The sequence below is a fragment of the Rhinolophus ferrumequinum genome, chromosome 12 (assembly GCF_004115265.2).
Source record: "Rhinolophus ferrumequinum isolate MPI-CBG mRhiFer1 chromosome 12, mRhiFer1_v1.p, whole genome shotgun sequence".
Lineage (NCBI taxonomy): Eukaryota > Metazoa > Chordata > Mammalia > Chiroptera > Rhinolophidae > Rhinolophus > Rhinolophus ferrumequinum.
The window spans coordinates 31,193,781-31,214,943 of record NC_046295.1 but is presented as its reverse complement, the minus strand read 5'-3'; the positions used below and the strand labels follow the sequence as shown (position 1 = coordinate 31,214,943).

Here is a 21,163-nt window from a genome sequence, read left to right as displayed (position 1 = left end):
ATAAAAGACCCCGAATAGCAAAGGCAATCTTGAGAAATAAGAACAAAGTGGGAGGTATAACAATACCTGACTTCAAATTATACTACAAGGCTACAGTAATCAAAACAGCATGGTACTGGCATAAAAACAGACACATAGATCAATGGAACAGAATAGAGAGTCCAGAAATAAATCCACGCCTATATGGCCATTTAATCTACGACAAGGGAAGCAAGAATGTACGATGGAGTAATGACAGTCTATTCAATAAATGGTGCTGGGAAACCTGGACAGACACATGCAAAAAAATGAAGTTGGACCACCTCCTTACACCATATACAAAAATAAATTCAAAATGGCTTAAAGACTTAAATGTAAGGTCTGAAACCATAAAATACCTAGAAGAAAATATAGGAAGAAACTTCTCAGACATTACCCGGAGTAAGATTTTTACTGATATACACCCTCGCGCGAGGGAACTAAGAGAAAGAATAAACATGTGGGATTATATCAAACTAAAAAGTTTTTTCACAGCAAAGGAAACCATCAATAAACAAGAAGGGATCCTACTGAATGGGAAAAGATATTTGCCAGTGATATATCTGATAAGGGATTAATATCACAAATCTATGGAAAACTTACTCAACCCAACTCCAAAAAAACAAACGATCCAATTAAAAAATGGGCAGAGGACTTGAAGAGACATTTTTCTGAAAAGGACATTCAGATGGCAAACAGACATATGAAGAAATGCTCAACCTCACTAACCATCAGAGAAATGCAAATAAAAACCACAATGAGATACCACCTCACCCCAGTCAGAATGGCTATCATCAATAAATCAACAAACAACAAGTGCTGGCGCGGATGTGGAGAAAAGGGAACGCTTGTGCACTGTTGGTGGGATTGCAGACTGGTGCAGCCGCTATGGAAAACAGTATGGAGGTATCTCAAAATTCTGAAAATGGAACTACCTTATGATCCAGTAATTCCACTCCTAGGTATCTATCCGGAGAAATCCAGAACTTCAATTCAAAAATCTCTATGCACTCCTATGTTTATTGCAGCACTATACACAATAGCTAAGACATGGAAACAACCAAAATGCCCATCGGTAGATGATTGGATTAAGAAACTGTGGTACATTTATACAATGGAGTATTATGCAGCCATAAGGAAGAAAGAAATCTTACCATTTGCAACAACATGGATGGATCTAGAGAACATTATGTTAAGTGAAATAAGTCAGACAGAGAAAGATAAGTTCCATATGATCTCACTTATTTGCGGATTCTAAAGAAAAGAATAAGTGAATGAACTAATCAGAAACTGGGAGACAATGAGGAAAAACTGAGGGTTGCTAGATGGGCGGGGGGAGTGGGGGGTGGGGGGGAGGGTGAGGGGATTGGAGGGCAGTCGGTGACCACAGGATGGCCACGGGGTTTGAAAATTAATCTGGGGAACGTAATTTGGTGGTTACCAGAGCGTAAGGGGGTTGGGGGGGGGGGGATGAGGGTGAGGGGGATCAAATGTACGGTGATGGAAGGGGAGCTGTCTCTGGGTGGTGAACACACAGTGTGATTTATGGATGATGTGATTCAGAATTGCACAACTGAAATCTATGTAATTCTACTAACAATTGTCACCCCAATAAATTAAAAAAATAAAAAAAATATATAAAAATAAAAAAAATAAAAAAAAAAAAAAAAAAAAAAAAAAAAAAAAAAAGAAGGTGGTTGGAGCTGTGGGCTCTGGATTGGTTGATTTACACTCATATGTGAGTTGTTTACTATCTCTAGGAATTGGCTAATCCTGGGAGGGGCAGTCCCCTCAGGGTCAGCAAGGCCTAGGATGTCAAAGCATCAGAAAACAGAAAATAAAAGACCTCGCTAATTTGCCTTTTCACTTTGCCTCTCAATCCTCTTTGCTAGTGGCCTGCCTCTCAAAGATCAATAAATGTTAGAATGGCTCCCATCTCAGTCCTTCAATACTTCCTCTTCTCTATATCTCTTTAGGTGACGTCATGCAGCGCCATGGCTGTAAGTAACACTTATACATTGAGGACTCACAAATTTATATCTCTACCCCCAACTCTAGACCACCTGTTATCCAACTGCCTACTAAACATCTTCACTTGGATGTCTAATCGGCATCTCAAATCAAACATATACTGAACACAGTTCTTTATTTCTGCCCCCTAACCTGCTTCTCCTTCAGTCTTCTTCATTTTAATAAATAGCACCTGTGTTGCTCTAATGACTCAAGCCCCAAAGCAAGTAGTTTTCCTGGATTTTTCTATTTCTGTCAAACCACATATCTAACCTGTCAGCAATTCTCATCACGTCTTCTTTAAATAGCGATGACCTAAATAAATGGAAAGACCTTTGTTCATGGATTGGAAGACTTAATATTATTAGATGGCTATATTCTCCAATGGATCTACAGAGTCAATGTAATTTCTATCAAAATTGCAGCTGCATGTGTGTGTGTGTGTGTGTGTGTGTGTGTGTGTGTGTGTGTAAATGAACAAGCTGATCCTAAAATTCAAGTGGAAATGCAAGGGAGCCAGAATGGATACACATACACACACACACACACACACACACACACACACACACACAAATTTAAAAAAACGAAATTGGAAGACTCACATTTCTCAATTTCAAAACTTACCACAAAGCTACTATAATCAAGTCTGTGGTATTGACATAGAATAGACATATAGTTCAATGGAATAGAATTGAGAGTCCAGAAATAAACCCACATCTATGGTGAACTGACTTTTGGTAAGGGTGTCAAGAATTCAATGGAGAAAAATTAATCTTTTAAACAAATTGTGCAGGGACAATTGGATGTCCATGTGCAAACGATGAATCTGGAGCCTTACCTCATGCCATACATAAAAATTAACTCAAAATGCATCACAGACCTACTAAGAACTAACACTATAAAATTCTCAGAGAAAACACAGATGTAAGTCTTTTTGACCTTGGATTAGGCAGTGGTTTCTTACAAATGACACCTAAAACACTAGTAATAAAAGACAAAATATCTTAAAATGTGTACACATTTTTTTGGCACCCTCTGTAGATAAATCAACTTCATCAAAACTAATTTGTGCTTTAAATTTAAGTTAAATTAAAACATTTGTGCTTCAACGAACCTATCAAAAAGCTGAAAAGACAATCTGTGGACTGGGCGAAAGTACTTGCAAGTCATATTTTGATAAACAGTTTTGCAGTTTCTTAAAAAGTTAAACATAGAGTTACCATTTAAGCAAGCAATTCCATTCCCACATATATACCCAAGAGAATTGAAAATGTCTACACAAAAACTTGTACATGAATATTCATAGCATTATTGATAATAGCCAACAAGTGGAAACAGCCCAGATGTCCATCAACTGATGAATGGATAAACAAGATGTGGTATATTCATACAATGGAATATTATTCAGTCATAAAAAGGAATAAAGTACTCATATGTGCTACGACATAGATGAATCTTGAAAATATTATGCTCGGTGAAAGAAGCCAGACACAAAAGACCACATATTGTATGATTCCATTTATATGGAATATCCAGAATAAGCAAACAGATAGAGACAGAAAGTAGATTAGTGGTTGCCAGAGGCTGGAGGGAAAGGGAAGGGGAACTGGGGAATTTCTGCTAATAGGTATGGGACTCCTTTTTGGGGTAATGAAAATGATCCAAAATTAGATAATGCGGGTTGCACAATTCTGTAAATATACTAAAAACCACTGAATTGTACCTTGAGTCATCTGTGTTTTAAATGTATATGCATACACATACGTGTGCATCACACACACACACAATCCTCTATTATATGTCACTTATACTTCAAAAATTAATAAAGGACAAAGGAAAAAATATAAAAAAGCTTCAATCTTACCTCCACTAGCCCACCGCTCTGATCCAAACTATGATCATCTTTGCAAAAACATTCTTCACTGATCATGCTGTTTTTAATCTTGCCCAACCCACTCTCTTTCCCAAAAATAGTCTATTGTGTAACCAAAGCTGAGTCCATTTTTAAAAATGTAAATGAGATAATGTCATTCTGATCCAGGTCCTCCACTGGCTTTGTCCATTGTCCTCAGAGCAGCTCTGCTTTTACCTGATGTAGATGGATGGCTCCAACTAATTTCCCTTGAAGAAATGGTTCCATGGCTAATACAGTTTCCAAAGCCTTTTGGAGGACAAAATAGCTGACAGTCATGTATCCTGCCTCTTTGGCCTTCAATCCTGAGAAGTCCTTGGGTGGGGAAAAACCTGTGAGCAAAGGTGGAAGCATAGGAGATAGAGCAGGACCAAGGTGGGCACCCACGGGATGGAGCCAGTTCTCTGCTCTTCCTGTCTAAACCTCTGAGTGACACGTAGTTCAAGTGATGGGCAAACTCAGTCACAGCACTCAAAAGAGCTTGACTCCTTTACCTGCTCAGTCAACTGTCAAATATTTATTGAGAATATAGCTCTGTTCTACTGAACGCTATTCTCAAGTGTCTGACTCCCAGAGGTCTGGTCCAGCTAGAAGAGCTGGTGTGGTTTATTCATTTGACGGACAAGGTTGATTTGCAAGGGCCTGCTACTGGCACTGTGGAAGGCTTCGTGGGAGAGGCAAAGAGGTGCAGATACCCACTGGTGAGGGTGACACAGAGGATTGGTTCATATTCAGAAAAGTCCATTAGAAAAGGAGGACGAGCTTCTAATTTGGATGGATACAGTGTGCCTCACTTGCTCTTACCCTATTTTCCCTCTCCTCCAGGAAACCAACCTGGAAGTTCTTTTTCCACTCTACCTTGGTCCACTGTCTCACCCAAAGATTTGCTTACAAGTCATTTCCCTGTTCCAAGAGTGAGCAAAGTACCAAATCGTGAGACCCAGCAAATCTGCCGAAGGCCCTGAGACTTTCAATTGTCTGTTTCAGATCCGGCACAGAATATGATCCTCCTCCTGCTAATTTTGAGCCTGGACTCGCAGCTTCGTCAGACAGCAGGTAAGAATGGACAAAGGAGGGGCCTGAGAAAGAGGAGCTGTGATGGCCCTTACCTGAAGCCAGTGATGAGAATGTGGTCCTTAGGCTGAAGGCTTTCTTTGAGAAGTGTGATTACTGGTGGTTACAAGCAGAGCAAAAAGAAAAAGAAAATGGTGGCTTGTGCATGCCCTTGTTCCTGTCTTACAGAAACAGGGACTGAGAATATTGGTCCATCTAGTCCCACTCTCCAATGAAGGAGGTGACAAGAAGACGGGACCACTCAGACCATGCACCTCTGAACTGATACAAGAGGGCATGGGCTGTTTGTCCCGCAAGGTGAAGTGCCAAGCAGCTGTCCCCTTCTCTTCTGGCAGCGAGAGTGAGGAGACAGAGGTCAGGGGGACAACTAGAGGACTCTGTTACTCTAAAGAGTCTCTTGCAGACATTCTACTAAGATTATTAAATATTCATTTGAGTTCCTCTTCTAAAAAGCAAGAGTGGCAGCCATTGGTGGTTCACATGTTAATGTGGATTACTTGAATTGGAAAATCAGAGTCTTCGTAACCTCTAAATGAATAATGAACCTTAATGTTATGCCTTTGAATACTGAAGAAGGGACTTGTACTGGAAAGTGTGGATGGGCAGGAAGGAAGCAGTTTCAGAGTTTGTTGCTCTCCCGGGGGATTCACGTGTGCAGTCAGGACCATGAGTGGGTTATTTTGGGTGAAAACCGGGAAGTAACAAAGGAAGACAGAGGCGGGAGCAGGAGATTAGGCCCTTGAAGATAGCATCCCCAATCCCATGGGAAGTCATCTGACATTCTGCCTTTGATTGACAAAAAATGTCTTCTTTGACCCTGATAAGCTTTTGAAGAGCTTTCTCCTCCCTTCCAGCTGGTCCCAAACCGCTCTGCACCCAGTCATGTTCCTCTCCCTTCCTTGGATTGAACAGCCTCATCTGGTAGCAGAGTTATTGACTTGGAGCCAACCTTAGAGAACATCCAATATTCTGCTTACTCCAGCCCTGCCCCAGTGGTACTAGCTAAAACAAAAACAAACAACACTTCATGGTTCCTTTCTAAGGCACCCTGCCGGGCTGAGATTTTTTAGAGGCCTGTGAAAGGGGCAAATGCCTCCTTGCTACAAAAGAGCTCTAAGTTTCCAGTAAGTGATAAGAAAACCAAGGGTCAAAAGAAGGATCTTAAGTGGCTGTTCCCTGTCCCCTGACAGGACTAGAAGCTTCAGGAGAGATTTTGGGAATTGTGTAACTTCTGTGGGTTTGTAACTTAAAAACACTGAGACCCTGTTTTTTTTTTTTTTTTGGCTTTGTTTTTTGACTTTTCTCTTAGGAAAGGAGTGAGCTAGGGTAACAAGAGGCAGCATTTTTTATCCCTTACTGAGTCTTTCTACAGAGAAAGTACGTTTCTTTCTAAGGTAAACAGCACAAGGCAATAAAGATAGGCACTAACTGTTAGGGATACTAATGGATGCATAGGGAAGAGAATGTATATTTACCGAGGACTTTATTAAATTCCAAGTACTGTGCTAGGAGATTTACATGTTATCTCATTTAATGTTCACAGTAACCATTTGGCAGGTGAGGAAACTGGGACTCAGAAAAGTTATTTAATTTACCCAATATTACATCGTTACTAGGTGACATGGGCAAGCTTCCTACAAAGCTACTGTCCTCTCTACCTTACTGTGATACAATGATGATGGTAATCAGATGTGGCAGATAATCCTAATGCGCCCACTTTGGAATGGGCTTTTGGAGTTAAATTTGATTATGGACATATATTAAATGTTTATTCTGGACATTCAGAAAACGAAAAATACATATGATGAATTACATTTATGAATTAACAAAAAGGAAACTATAAACATACCGTATCTCACTTTCTCTACAAACTTGGAATTCTTCTCTATATGTGGTATGATCAAAAAATACGATAAATGTTTAAATTTTAAAAAAATTATTACAGTAAAAGACACATTGCCATTAATCACCCTTGCTTCGAATGCACTTATCCCATCATTCTTGCCACTTTCTGAAGCAGTTCTGGAAGTCCTCTTTCATGAGTGTCTTTAGTTGCACTATCATGGCTGCCTCAACATCCTGCATTGATTCAAAACGTTTACCTTTCATGGTCATTTTGACTTTGGGGAAAAGCCAGAAGTTGCACAGTGCCAGATCCAGTGAATAAGGTGGATGAGGACACACTGTAATGTTTTTATCTGACAGAAATTGCCGTACCCGAAGTGATGTGTGACATGGAATGTTGTCATGATAGAAGATGAAGTAAAGACACTCATGAAAGAGGACTTCCAGAACCGCTTCAGAAAGTGGCAAAAATGATGGGATTAGTGTGTTTGAAGCAAGGGGGAGTATTTTGAGGGGGATTAATGGCAATGTGTCTTTTACTGTAATAAATTTCTTTTATTTAAACATTCACCATTTTTTTTATCACACTTCGTATATTATGCAGGTAATAACAGTTCAAACAAACATTAAATACTTGCCTAACTTAGAATACCTTTCCTTAATGATTTTTTTTTTAAGTCTTGTCATTTCATGTCTCCCTTATGAATTTCAAAGGTTTCTTATAGAGGCAACCTGAGTAAGAAAGAAAAAAAAACAAACAAAAACACAACAAAAAAACAGCTAAAGGATGTGAGGACAGATTAGGTGCTTACTTCTGGAGAGGGGAAGAGATCTGGGATGAGGGTAAAAAGGAAAATTTTATTTAGTATGTTTACTAGGTGTTATTTTTTTAATAAAAAGTATGTATTTACTTGTATATTAAAAGACATCTACAAGAGGTATTACTTGTATAATTAAAATGTAATCTTTTAAATATAAGAATCCTTTTAAAAGGACATGAGAGCAGTCAGGCTACAGCATCCATTGCCCAAAGGGAGCCATGGCTATCAGGGTGGCCAGACTGATGACCTCCCTTCCCTCATTGCCCTGTGCATCCCCAGACCTGCATTCTTCACTGAAAATAAAACAAATATACATGAATTGGATCAATATAATTCCTTATTGCCCTCTCTGTGTAAATATCTACTTTTATGTTTTAAAAATAATTCTTGTAGCAGCATTGATAGTCATTTCAAAAAAGCAAAGCAACCCAAATGCCCATCAACAGGAGAATGCATACATTGTGTATTAGCAGAATGGAGTATGATACAGCATGCAAATAAATTAATTACAAAAACATGTAGCTACACTTAAGAATTTTAGCAGCATAATGTTGAGTGAAAAACAAAAAATCAAGCACAGAAGATGACATAAGCACAATGTCCTTTTTATAAACTATATATATATATATGCATATTTGTATATATATGTACATATACATGTGAAAAAGCTAAAAGTAAGCAAAAGAATGATAAACACAGTATTTAGGATGGTGAATACCTTTGGTTGAGGCAGTAGATTATGTCATTAGTAATGTTCTAGTTCTTGGGGTGGGTGGTGGGTTTTAGTAAGCACTGGTAAGCATATATTCATTTTACTTAATTTAATATCTTAAAATTATTTCTGCATTTAAACCTTTATACCACACATATAGAGAACCACATAAAATAAATGTAAAGCATCATGTTATTGTAAGGTGAACCCTTTTGTAACCACCCAGGTCAAGAAATAGAACTGTACCAGCCTTCCCAGAAATTCTTCACTCGCCCCAGCTCAACAACATAAACTCTTCCCCAAAATGTTCCCCATAGCTCTATCCCTGTCCCTTCAGGAAATACAGCTATCCCTTATTTTTAAGTGACTTTATATACTTCATTGGACATGCTATTATTTATTTAACCAGTCTGCTATTGGTGGACATTAATTACAGTTATTTTAATTTTTTTTCTGGATTAATGCTTGAAAGACATTGTGAATACTGTGATGAATATTGATTCTGAGTATAACTCAAGTAAACCATTAATCATGAACTCTTTCCTTACTTGTATGTTCTGTGGATGTTCCTGTGTTATCTGTATAATAGTTTAAAGTTTGAGGTAAAAATTAGCAGAAAACACTTTGGTTGAAAACAAACAAATTGTCCTTCAATAGATGATTGGATAAAGAAGTTGTGGTGTATATACACAGTGGAATACTACTCTGCCATAAGAAAAGATGAAATAGTGCCATTTGTGACACATGGATGGATCTTGAAATTATCCTTTTAAGCGAAATAAGTCACACAGAAAAAGTAGAGAACCTAATGATATGTGGGATATAAAACTGAAAGTCACAAAGGAACAGGACAAACAAATAAAGAAATAAAAATTCATACTACTGGTGGTTACCAGGGGGATGGTAGACGAAGGTAAACGGGGTCAAATATATGATGATGGAAGAAGAATTGACTCTGGGTGGTGAACACACAATGTGATATATGGATAATGTATACAGAATTGTACACTTGAAACCTATGTAATTTTACTAACCACTGTCACCCCAATAAGTTTTAATTTAAAAAAATTAGCAGAAAACATTTTTATTCTTTTTTTAAATATTTATTTTTAAATTGATACACAGTAAAATTTACTTTTTCATAAAAATATCTATGAGTTTTGACAAATACAGTCATATAACCACCACCACAATCAAGATTCAGAAGAATTCCATCACTTGCCAAACAAACAAACAAAAAACCCTCCCTCTGCTGTTAAGTCCAGTTACCCACTGTTCTCTGTCTTATACCGTGTTTACCCGAAAGTAAGACCTACCCCGAAAATAAGCCCCAGTTAAGACCGTCAGCCAGATGGATGCATTTAGTATGTTATGACGATGTTCCAGAAGAAAATGACATGACTGTATTTGGATATATGTAGATTGTTGTACATGAAGAAATAAGGAATCCCCTGAAAATACACCCTAATGGAGCAAAAATTAATATAAGACCCGGTCTTATTTTTGGGGAAACACGGTAGTTTTAACTTGTCCAAAATGCCATTTAAATGAAATCATTCATTAGATACTCTTTGTCTGGCTTCTTTCGCTTAGCATAATGCATTTGAGATTCATCCATATTATTGTGTTTACCAATAGTTCATTCCTTTTTGTTGTTGAGTAGTATTCCACTATACTCGTATGTATGTACCATATTTTGTTTATTCATTTCCCCAGTTTAGGAACTTTTGGGTTATTTCCTATTTTTGGCAACACAAATGAAGTTGCTATAAACATTTATATATAAGTGTTTGTGGGAACATATGTTTGCATCTCACTTGAGTAAATACCTAAAGGGGTTGCTGAGTCATTTGGTAAGGATATATTTAACTTTATAAGAAACCATCATACATTTCCATAGTGTCTGTACCATTTTTCAATTCCCACCAACAAAATATGAGAGTTCCAGTTGTTCCAAATCCTTGCCAGCACTTGGTATTGACATGGTTGTTTAATTTATTTTAAAAGTGTGTAAGTATCTCATTTGGTTTTAATGTGCATTTCCCTAATATCTAGTGATGATAAGCATATTTTCTCATGCCTATTGGCCATCCATGTATCTTTTTTGGTGAAATGTGTATTCAAATCATTTGACCAATTTTAATTGGGTTGTTCTCTTATTATTAAGTTTTCAGAGTTCTTTATAATTTTGGATATAAGTCCGTTATCAACTATGTGGTAGGCAAATATTTTCTCTCAATCTGTGGCTCATCTTTTCACTTTTAACAATGTCTTTTATTAAAGCAAAGACTTTAATTTGATATTCAATTTATAAATTTTTGCTTTTATGGATTGTACTTTTGGTGTCATATCTAAGAACTCTTTGTTTAATCCAAGCTCCAAAAGACTTTCTTCTACACATTTTATAGTTGTACATTTTACATTTAGGTTTATAATTCATCCTGAGTTAATTTTTGTGTAAGGTGTGAAGTATAGGTTGAGACTCATTTTTGGGTTTTTTTTGCATATGGACATCCAGTTGCTCCAATTCCATTTGTTAAAAAGACTAACCTTTCTCCGTTGAATTGTCTTTGCACCTTTGCCAAAAATCAATTGGCCAAATTTGTGTGGGTCTATTTCTGGACTCTCCATTCTGTTCTATTGATCTATGTGTATATCTTTCCACATAGCTCACACTCTTTTATTATTGCAGCATTATAGTTCATTTTTTTCTTAATAGGTTTTCAAAACCTAATGACATCTTATACCCCAGATACATTTAAGGGGAAATATTCATTTTTGTATTTTGTCACGTCTTAGAGGAAAGAGTAACCCCAATCTCACACTTTTCATTGATGTTTCCTTCTTTCTTCATCCTCCAAAGATGGATAAAAACTAGGGGGGCTCATGACCTTGGTGATGCTTAAGGTCACTCGGGGGAGGGGGGGGCAGGGACCACACCCTGGGTCACCCCAATTACCCTATCTTCAGTCTCAAAAACTACTTCTGCAGACCCCTGAGGTATACAAAACAGAAGAATCAGGTTGGGAAAAGGATTTCTAAGAGACGAAATGTCTCCATGCAGTGTTCCTACAAAGATGAGTGCATGAGTCAGGCGTCCAGAGCAGGTTTATATTTTAAACCAGAAAGTGGAGTTCTCTGAAAGCTGTGTCTGTGTAAAGTAGCCCCCTACCTTTCAAGTACATTAGATAGGAAGTCTGAACAAACTTAAGGTTCTGTTGTTAAATGGAAAAAAACGTACAAAATTAGTTTAAAGAGGAAGCTATCTTGGGAGTTAATGCAAATGATTTATTTTGCGTTTCCTGGAGATGTGACAGGTGCTAACTCCCATTGATGCCTGCTTGCAAACAAAATGCAAAGTTAGCCAAAGAACTTTCAAAAAGGCTCCAGCATTTTGTGTACCCTAATCTTATGTGTGTTTAACTGGATTACATAGATTCTTATCTCTTGTTAAATTATGTGTGCTCAGTGAACCAATATAATATTAAAGTATGTATATATTATATAAAATTTTAAAAAGTTTCCAGCATTACTCAAGGCAGCTGCTTTAATTTGTCTAAAGAACCTGTATATATGAATTTTTCATGCCCTGGCTAAGTCCTTTACCCTTTAATTTAATCACGAAACCCAAATGAATGAGAAAAACTTGTTTTGTAACAATTTTGCAGGGGTGGAAACTTTCCAATTTCCCCTTGTCTTATAATTTCAGAAGTTCAATGCTAGGTTGAAGCTTGATTTACTAACCACATGGCATATAAAAATAGAAAACAAATGTCTTTTCCTTAGCATAAAGCTGAGAAGTATATCTATCACATTCATGGATATTGTATATACGTGCCAGTGGATAGATAGTCCTATCTGTAGCATTGTTAGGCGTATAGGTTTTCAAGACACAGAGATATGAATTTGAATTACAACTCCATGAGCTAACACTTTTTGACCTTGGGCAAGTTGTATCACTTCTTTAAGCCTCAGTTTTCCCATCTGTAAAATGGGGATGGTAGCTCCTATCTTGCAGAGTTTTGGGAACATTAAATGAGGTGAAGATGTAACGGTTAGCCCAGTGTCTGGCTCACTGTCTTTAATAAGTGTTAACTATTAGCCTACTTCCCATTAACAGTTCAAATACAGAACAATGTTATAACTCTACTTCTCAAATGTTAATGTGCATACAAATCACCCCAACAATGTTAAGGTGCAGATTCTGCTTCTCTAGTTCTAGGGCAGGGCCTGACATTCTGCATTCCTAACTAGCTCCCAGGTGCAGCTGAGGACAACACTTTGAATGGCAGGAAGATAAAACATGATTGCAAATGCAAGTGTTTTGTCTAACCAATGGTTCTCAATGATCTCTGCACATTAAAAGCTTCCAGGGAAATTTAAAAAAAAGAGAAAAATTGATGCTGGCCTCACAAAAGAATTAGAATTGAATTTTAAAGGATCCTAGGGCATTAACATGTTTAGAAGCCTCCCCAAATAACAATCTTCGAGCTCTTCTGAGCTACTCAGATACATGATTCATGTTTGTTAATTGCTCTTTTCTCTTGTGACCATTAGCTGGAAAATGTCACCTGTCTGAGAGGTAGCATACGGATGCCTGCAGCCTCTGTACACACATACTCTGTACAAGGCAGAGGGGGAAAGCAAGCAGTAAATTGATTTTTGTCAAAGGCCCAGACAGGAAAGAGGGGAGTTCTGCTGTATGCTATGGGGAGTTCCAGAGGAAGTTACAGGCGTTCCCTCTCATGAGAAGAAAGCATAAATGTGATAAATAAATTTGCTAAATAAATTCAGTAGAGACACACCCAAAGTCCTCTAACTAATTCTTGTTATCTGAGTCAGCCACTAACCTTCCTTGCAAGCCCCTTTTCTCTTCCCAGTTTTCTGTTTGAGCATGTGTAATAAAATAAGAGAAGGAAGTACTATGAGGAGAGTAAAAGTAGCGTAAATTCCTGAACCTGGCACATAGAAGATGGTTAATACACATTTAACAAATGAATAAATACTATTCTTCAGGGCAGAGCGGATTTGGTATCAGGTGGCTCTGTCTTAGTTATAAAGGGACTTAATCACTCAAGTCTTTGAAGATGATTCCCATCCTAAAGGGATCGACCTTTAAGAGGGGCCCATTATGGAGACCCAGTGTGAGAATTGTAACAAGCGTTCACTGGATTCCACAAAACGGAATGATATAGGAAATTTAAAAGCACAGCATCTCTTTTCACATATATCATCCCAGAGTCCTCTCAACCTGGCCAAACAAATGCATGTGTGATTAGCTTTGTTTTACATAGAAGCACTTGTTTTATAGGCCTACCCCCACCCCCATCCTGCACGGAAGAATGCTGGGTAGATGTAACTCCTTTCCTTACCATAGATCTCTGTTAGAAAAGCTTGTTAATGTTCTAATCGTGGTTAAAACAGGGGTTGGAGGCAAGACATAAATTTGTCAGTCATTTTGATAAATCTCAAGTTGTGCACAGCACCTCCTATCAAGTGTGCTGTGTGGTGATTAAGAATGCCAATTTGTGTGATCTTGGGAAAGTTGCATTTTGATGAGAGGAAGACAGGAATGAATATAGTTAGGCTCATCCTTCTTTTCTCCCTTTCCTCATTTCTGTCATTTATTTGCCAAAACCTTAACTGGAACTTAGTAGGTGCCAGGCATTGGAGAAACCAAAACAAACTCAACCTGGTCACTGCCTTCAACGACTTGTAGGCTAGTAGGAGGAAAACTTTGAGTCAGAAGAGAATTGCAATGCAAATCATTTAAGCAACAGAAAACTCAAAAATTAACTTACACTGTTAAATCTGTTTTCTAGGATGGTCAGGGAATGAGCTTTCCTGGTTAAAAAAATTTTGTGGTTAGTAATGAAGGGCCATGCATTCTATATATAGATTACCACTTACCCAAGAATTAAAACACGCTACAAAAAAAGGAACCAATGTTTGCTGACTATCCGTCACTTGCTCAAATCAGCTCCTTCACATGTGCCCTTTTTCTTAGTTTTCACCACAATTCTGAGAGGTAGATATTAGCCTTGTACCTTTACAAAGAAGAGGTTGAAACTCATAGAGGTGAAATGGAATGATCAAGATCAAAGGACCCAAAATCCCAATACAGTCAGAATTTGAACCCAGGTTCATCTGTCACTAAATCCAATGTTTTTTCCATACCATGTTTTGGGTTTTTTTGGTTTTTTTTGGGAGGCAGGAGGGGGTGACGGATCCTGTTATTTATGCTTTGCTGCACAGACAATAATATTAGATAGGAAAAGAAAAAAAAAGCTTTGTATTATTCCACATATGCCAGCTGCTGTTTACATACCCTGCCAATGCCTTAGCACTGGAGAGCTTTTTGCAATAGGCTGGGGAAGGGGAGGGAGGGGATGAAAAGTGCCAAAGAAACCATGTTATATGGAAACAACTCCTCGAATAGCATATGCTTAGAAGCCTCCCCAAATATTTATTAAATGTTTGGCTTGACTGATTAAATTGATTAATGAATGAAGCAAGGTCTACTGAACATAACTTGATCTAATTTCCTGTCATGATTCAGAAGCTACTTCAAGATCTTGCTGTACCTCAGTCATAATGAATATCCATTCACCAGTGATGGAAGAAGTATAATTTGTACAGGTTCTCACACTTTATTCATGCATAACTACCTTCATTAGTTTTGCCATGTTGACTGTACTTTATGCTATTGTTTTTAGTATATGTGCTGCCGAAGCGAGCACAATGCTATTGTTTTTATAAAATTCTTGAAATCAACTCAGTTTTTATTTTTTGAACGAAATAGTATAATGTGGTAAATGGAAAACCAGTATCACTGGTACTGGTGAATAGAGAATATGAACAGAAATAAATGCACTGAAAGTAAAGTAGTGTTAAAATCTACCCAGACACTACTATCTGCCTGGGAGCTTCCTATTTTATGAAAAGGAAAAATATCCATTGTGAGAATGTGGTTGCAAAAATATCCATTGTGAGAGTGTGGAAAAGTATCCATTGTGAGGATTGAAATACAATTGAAGAGGGAATACGTTCCTCTCTGAATAATCCAACTCTCTTTAGGTTTTGATTTGGCCCTATCTAAAATAATTTTGTATACTTCTACTGGTATGTGCTTCACATTTTGGGAAATACTGCTTCAGTGGATTATAATCCTACAGATTTTGAAGGCAAACACCTGACTGATTCTGAATTTAACTTCACTACTTGTATGTTCTGGATCAAACCTCTTTGAGCCAGTTTCCTCAGCTATAAAGCGGTAATGATAATACACATTTTGTGGTCATATTTTCAGGATTAAATGATGTAATTATAAAGAGCTTACCACTGTTCCTGGCACATAGTAGGTATACACTTAATAATAGCTTACTCTTCCTTTCCCCTTGTTGACAGAAAAGAGGTTTCTACGGTGGGTTTCTTTGGTGTGGTGGTTAAGAGCAATTGGGATTTAGCAATACTTGGGTCTGACCCCAACTGGGCAATCTTAACCTTTCCATGTTTCAGTTTCAGTTTCTATGAAAGAGGGTAGTTCTACCTTGCTGGTTTCCTGGGAAGACTAACTGTGATCATGTGTTAGCAGAAGCCTCACACATAGCATGAACTCAACATGTGATAGTTATTATTATTATCAGTGGTGAGAGGAAGTAGTATTTTGCAGGGAATGAATGGTGTAATTTGATCCCCATGAAGAAAATGAGCCTGGATAATAGGTGGCAGGAGGGCAGTCAGCTGCACAGGTGGGGAGTGTTGAGAGGAAAGAACTACCTCAGAGCAGTGGATCAAGAATTCCACTCTTGCCCAGGGGGAAGGAGAGAAAAGAGCCTGAGCGAATGCCCAGATAATGACAGGTATTTCCTGGAAAGTGGGGGTAGGCTGCCTCTCCTCAGCTCCCACTCTGTACTCAACTGAAATGTGAAGGCAGACAATGGGAGAATGTCTTGTTTTCTGTTCAGCTTTATTCACAGTGACAGTCCCTAAGGAACTGTACGTGGTAGACTACAGCAGCAATGTGACCCTGGAGTGTGATTTTGACACTGGAGATGGTGTGGAGTTTGGACACGTAAAAGCCAGTTTGCAAAAGGTGGAAGACGATATATCCTTGCACAATGTCACTTTGCTGAAGGAGAAGCCGCCCCTGGGGAAGGCCTTATTCCACTTCCCACGAATCCAAGTGAGGGATGCAGGGCAGTACCGTTGCGTGATCGTTCATAGGGGCGCCTGGGACTACAAGTACCTGACACTGAAAGTCAAAGGTGAGTGGTTTCAGGAACTGGAATCCATGGAGGCATCTCTCCAGCACAGGGCCTGAAGCAGGCTCAAGCAAAAGCCGGGAGGATGGTTCTAAAGGGACAGAGCTATTTCAAAGAAAAGAAAAGAAAAGCACCTGTTCAGAAATATCTTTTGACATCTGAGTATAAAGCAGCTGAGGCTAGGGTAAACAGGGGTAAGAGTTGCAGGAATAAATGGGTTCTAAAGGAAGCCAGGAAATGAGTCCTGAAAGGTGGAAGGGTAAGGCTGTGCCTAATTCACAGTTCTCACAAGAAACAACACTAACTTGTTTATTAAGCTACTCTTTCAGAATAGCTTATTTCTCCAGTTCAGACTTTTTAAGCCATGGTTTGCCATCCACTAATGGATTAAAATATCAGTTTAGTAAGTAATAACCAGGTGGGTATTTTGTTCCCCATTAAATGAACAAAATGAATAGAATAGAATAGAATAGAATAGATCCGAGGGCATCATATAGGAGGGCTGAGTGTTGTTCTGTGAAACTTGTTTCAGAGGGTGTGTGTGAATTGGCTCATGGTGTAAAATATTTTTCCTCACTCTGGGTCAGTCTAAAAAGTTTGGAAAGCACTACTCTAGTCCAAGTCTTGTGTATTGCCGATGAAGCAGTAGGAGTCCAGAGAAGTGAAGTGGGTGGCCTGAGAGAGCCCCGTTAAGTCAATAGCTGTCCCCATTCCTCTGGGTTCAGGGCTCTCTCCACCACAACATAAGCCAAGAACCTACATCTGAAGAGCATCTTCAAATTCTTGTTTGTTCTAAGAAAGGTTATTTTGGGAAAGACTTATAACAACTATAAAAGAATAGATTTGACTCTGTTCATCGTCTTGTGTTTTTCAGCCGTCATTGACTGGTCTGTTAAACTATGTCAGTTTTTCTCTGCTTTCTCCTGATTTCCCATTAGGCCTCTCTGTTCTGTCTTCTGGAGGGTCTATGGGTTTTGGTCCCAAAAGACCAGTCAGTGACCTTGGCAGCAATGGTGTGACTTTATGGTCTGGTACAAAGAAGGACAAACTGAAAGGATTAGACATGAGGGTGAATATTGTTTTCACCAGTGACCTTGGCCAGGTTATTTCACCCTTCATAACTTCACATTTTTATTTATAAAGGGATAACAGTCATAGCACCTACCACATAGGATTATTATAAAAATGAAAAGAGATAATGAGCGTAAAGAACTGAGCATGGTACCTGGCATATGATATGGGGAGTGTCCAGAGATTTGGTTCAAAGACCCTCAGTTATTACAGGGACAGTGACCTCCTCATTCCCCAACTATCCATGAGTCATCAGGAAAGCTTGCAGCCGGGTTGTGACTGTCTTCTATCTTTACTGCATTCCTAGGCATCAACTGGGAGGAACTCCAGAACACTGAAGTTAGGCTACGTTTAACCTACAGGAGGAAAGAGGGCTTTACATTCTCGTGATCCCCTAATGTACTCTGCTATCTGCACACCTAAGTCACTGCCCCCATGTTGGCTGGTCTCTTTTCGAATGCTGTAATGCATCTAGGGTCTTTGGGGAATTTGGGGCCAGTCATCCACTTTCTCTCTGCAGCTGAGAGTTGCTGCTCATTGCTGGGGAGGCATTCTACTTCCTCACCTAGACCAGGGTAGCTCCAATGTGGAGCAGATTTATTCCTTAAATCTTAATTAATTCCTTAAATTGTTAATGGTCTTTAAACTATATGGGGCATATGGGGATCACAAAGACTTTCTACGACAAGCACAGGCAGTTTTAGGAAATGCCTTTCTAGAGCTTCATCTTCCCAAGTACTCTTTCCCCAAATTGAGTGTGCCTGAGACTGTGTCTTCCAGGCAAGGCTCTTGGGGTTCCCCTAGAACACTTCCTCTTTTATTATTGCTTTCTCCCACTTCATAAAAAGCCTACCTGTTACCCATCATGAATATAGTGCATTGCCCCACGGTATAAAAACCTCCATAGTCCTAAACAAAAGAGTGATTAGAAATATTGATAACTTATCAAACTGTAATGACTAACAAATCCTTTTGCAAATCAGGAGGTATCAAATTCTCTGCTTTCAACAAAACTGAAGGAGGCCCTAATAGAGTTAACAGCTGATAATACAAGATGAAGTAATTTTTGGCATATAAATCATAAATCTTTCAAAGAATGAAATGACATTCCTATAATACAACTGCTTCTATCCCCACCAACTTATTCATATGAGCAAGATTCCTTAGCCCTTATTGCTACAAAAAAAATGAAAAATAGAAATAGAATTAATGCTGAATTGTGTTTCATTTCAGCCATTAGTCATAGGCATCCTCAGATTCGTGAACAAATTGCAAAAGACAGCCCCATTCATCCCATTAAGAGATACATTTCCAGTAAGCTTTTATCTTTTATGTTTAATAATTATCAATATTCATAATATTTTCCACTTTTATTTTACATGTCCTAATAATAATGGAAGTTAGATTTTAATGCAGAAGAAAACTTTGAAAACTTAAAGCCTTATGTTCACAAGAAAAAAATTTTAAATTCAATAGGTATATGTATTTTCTTGTTGCAAAGAAACCTAGGATAATCGATAAGAGCTTCCAAACATGTTTCATTAACATAAAATCCTATAGAAAAGTAGAATGAGAACTGAGGTTCAAAGAATAAAAAGAAACAAAGTAAAACTCTGAGCCTTAGGGAAGAATTTTTGTTATGTGTTTTTCAATGGATGGTGATATATATAAAAAACACCTTCTTTGATATCTAGATGATACTGGATACACATGTAAGAGTGAAATAATTGTTTTACTAAAAATATAATGTGTATAAAATGCTAAACATCATATATTTTTCCAACATAGAAACTTATGAAAAATTTTAAGAATCAACTCAGTATGTGAAGGGATGCATACTGCATCACAATCCTTTTAGGAGAAATGCAAGCAAAAAAAGAGAGAAAGAAAAGTTGAAAACCATGACCTCAGAGTATTGTACCCTGATCAGGGGTCTCTGAAGGAAGCAGGGGAGATCTGGGATTTGCTTAAATGAAATAGGGCTAGAGGACAGACAACCTAATTTCTTACAATGCCTGCTCTATAGCATAAACCTGGAAAAGGGTTTATAGCACCTTCTTTACAGTCTGGGCAACAGTTCATATTAAATACAATGAAAAGAGAAATGATTTCAAAAGCACAGGAAAAAAATAGTAGGTAGAATGGCTTGAGAGTCTATAAGAGACATTAAGAGGAGGCTGCAGTTTCTGAAAAGCCAGGTTGCTACTGCAAGACTCTGAGTAATCTGAGGAAGGGCAGGGAGCATGGCTGAAGAATACAGTGGCTCTGAAAGGCCGGGAGGGCCCAGGAATTGAGCCCACAAATTGACAACTTGCCCATGCAAAGGATTCCAGACAGACATAGAGCAAGTACTAAGAAGAGAAGGGCCAACCAGCCTGAAGGCCTGGGCAAAGCATGAGAATGAGGGTTGCAGAGCCAACACCTGGAATGAGCTGAGGCTTACAAAAGTACTTCAACAAAAAGGCCCAAGATAGAGAGTGCCCCACGAGGAAGTGGAGGAAGGAGGCAGCATGACTCCCATTCTTTCCTCCAAGAGGAAAGGCTTTCACCCTACTGAGGGGAAGATTAAAGGGCGCAGGGAGGAAACAGCCCAAGATAAGCAATGTGGTAGTGAAAAGATGACTGTACATGTAGCCTCTAGGCCCAGAGAAAGCATTTGCGAAAAGAAATTACTGAGGGGCTAAATCTCTGATCTCAATGTCTTTTCTCCATTGGGGAAACAGAAGGGAATTAGGGAAGCTGGAGTTAATAAAATAATATGCTGAATTTTAAAAGGCGGACAAAGCTCCTGGGAATTATGAACTGTTGAACCTGATATACCGCTCTAAACCATTTAATAGCAAATTGAGAGCAATCCTAAAAGATTTATATCAGTGATTATTAGAAACCTGCCTGGATTCTCTTAAGACCAAGTGATGTAAAACTACATACATATTTTTTTACCTTAGTTACTGTCATTATGAGGATAAAGCAGATAATACTATGTATACCTTATCTTTATTTCAGAAATACTAGAGTTGCCAGTAATATGTGAATCAAATAGTAAGAGACAACCAAGAAAACAAACTATTTAAACCAGAAATTTAAGTCAGAAAATAGTAAGTCTATTGATGGAACAGACTGAGAAGCCAACCTGGGCACAGGGAGACAAATCAGCAATTAGAAATAGCAGGAAGCAGCTACCACCACTGGGCTGGGGGAGAAGGGGTAAGGTAGGGTTAATAGAGCCCAGGGGCCAGAGTCACATGACAGAAATTGGAACCCCAGTGGGCCTGTCCAGTGGTAGCTGGGGCCAGGGAAGAGATGTGGCTATTGCTGGGGAGGCCATTATAGCACAAAGCATGGGGGAGAAATACCTTAACGTCTCCCTTCCTCTTGCCCTCCAGTCTTCGCTTCATGTTCCTATTGGCTGTCAAGAGCCTGAAATACACAGCCT

General features: G+C 38.5%; 1 protein-coding gene across 3 annotated transcripts in view; it reads left to right on the top strand.

The window, feature by feature from the left end:
* The window catches only part of PDCD1LG2 (programmed cell death 1 ligand 2), a 68,400-nt gene that overhangs the window by 15,818 nt on the left and 31,419 nt on the right, over window positions 1-21,163 (top strand). For all 3 annotated transcript variants that reach the window (XM_033121961.1, XM_033121963.1, XM_033121960.1), the window contains exons 2-3: window positions 4,928-4,996; window positions 16,360-16,659. In XM_033121961.1, coding sequence (XP_032977852.1) covers window positions 4,942-4,996; window positions 16,360-16,659 — 355 coding nt within the window. In that variant the 5' untranslated portion in view covers window positions 4,928-4,941. The remainder of the gene's footprint in view (window positions 1-4,927; window positions 4,997-16,359; window positions 16,660-21,163) is intronic.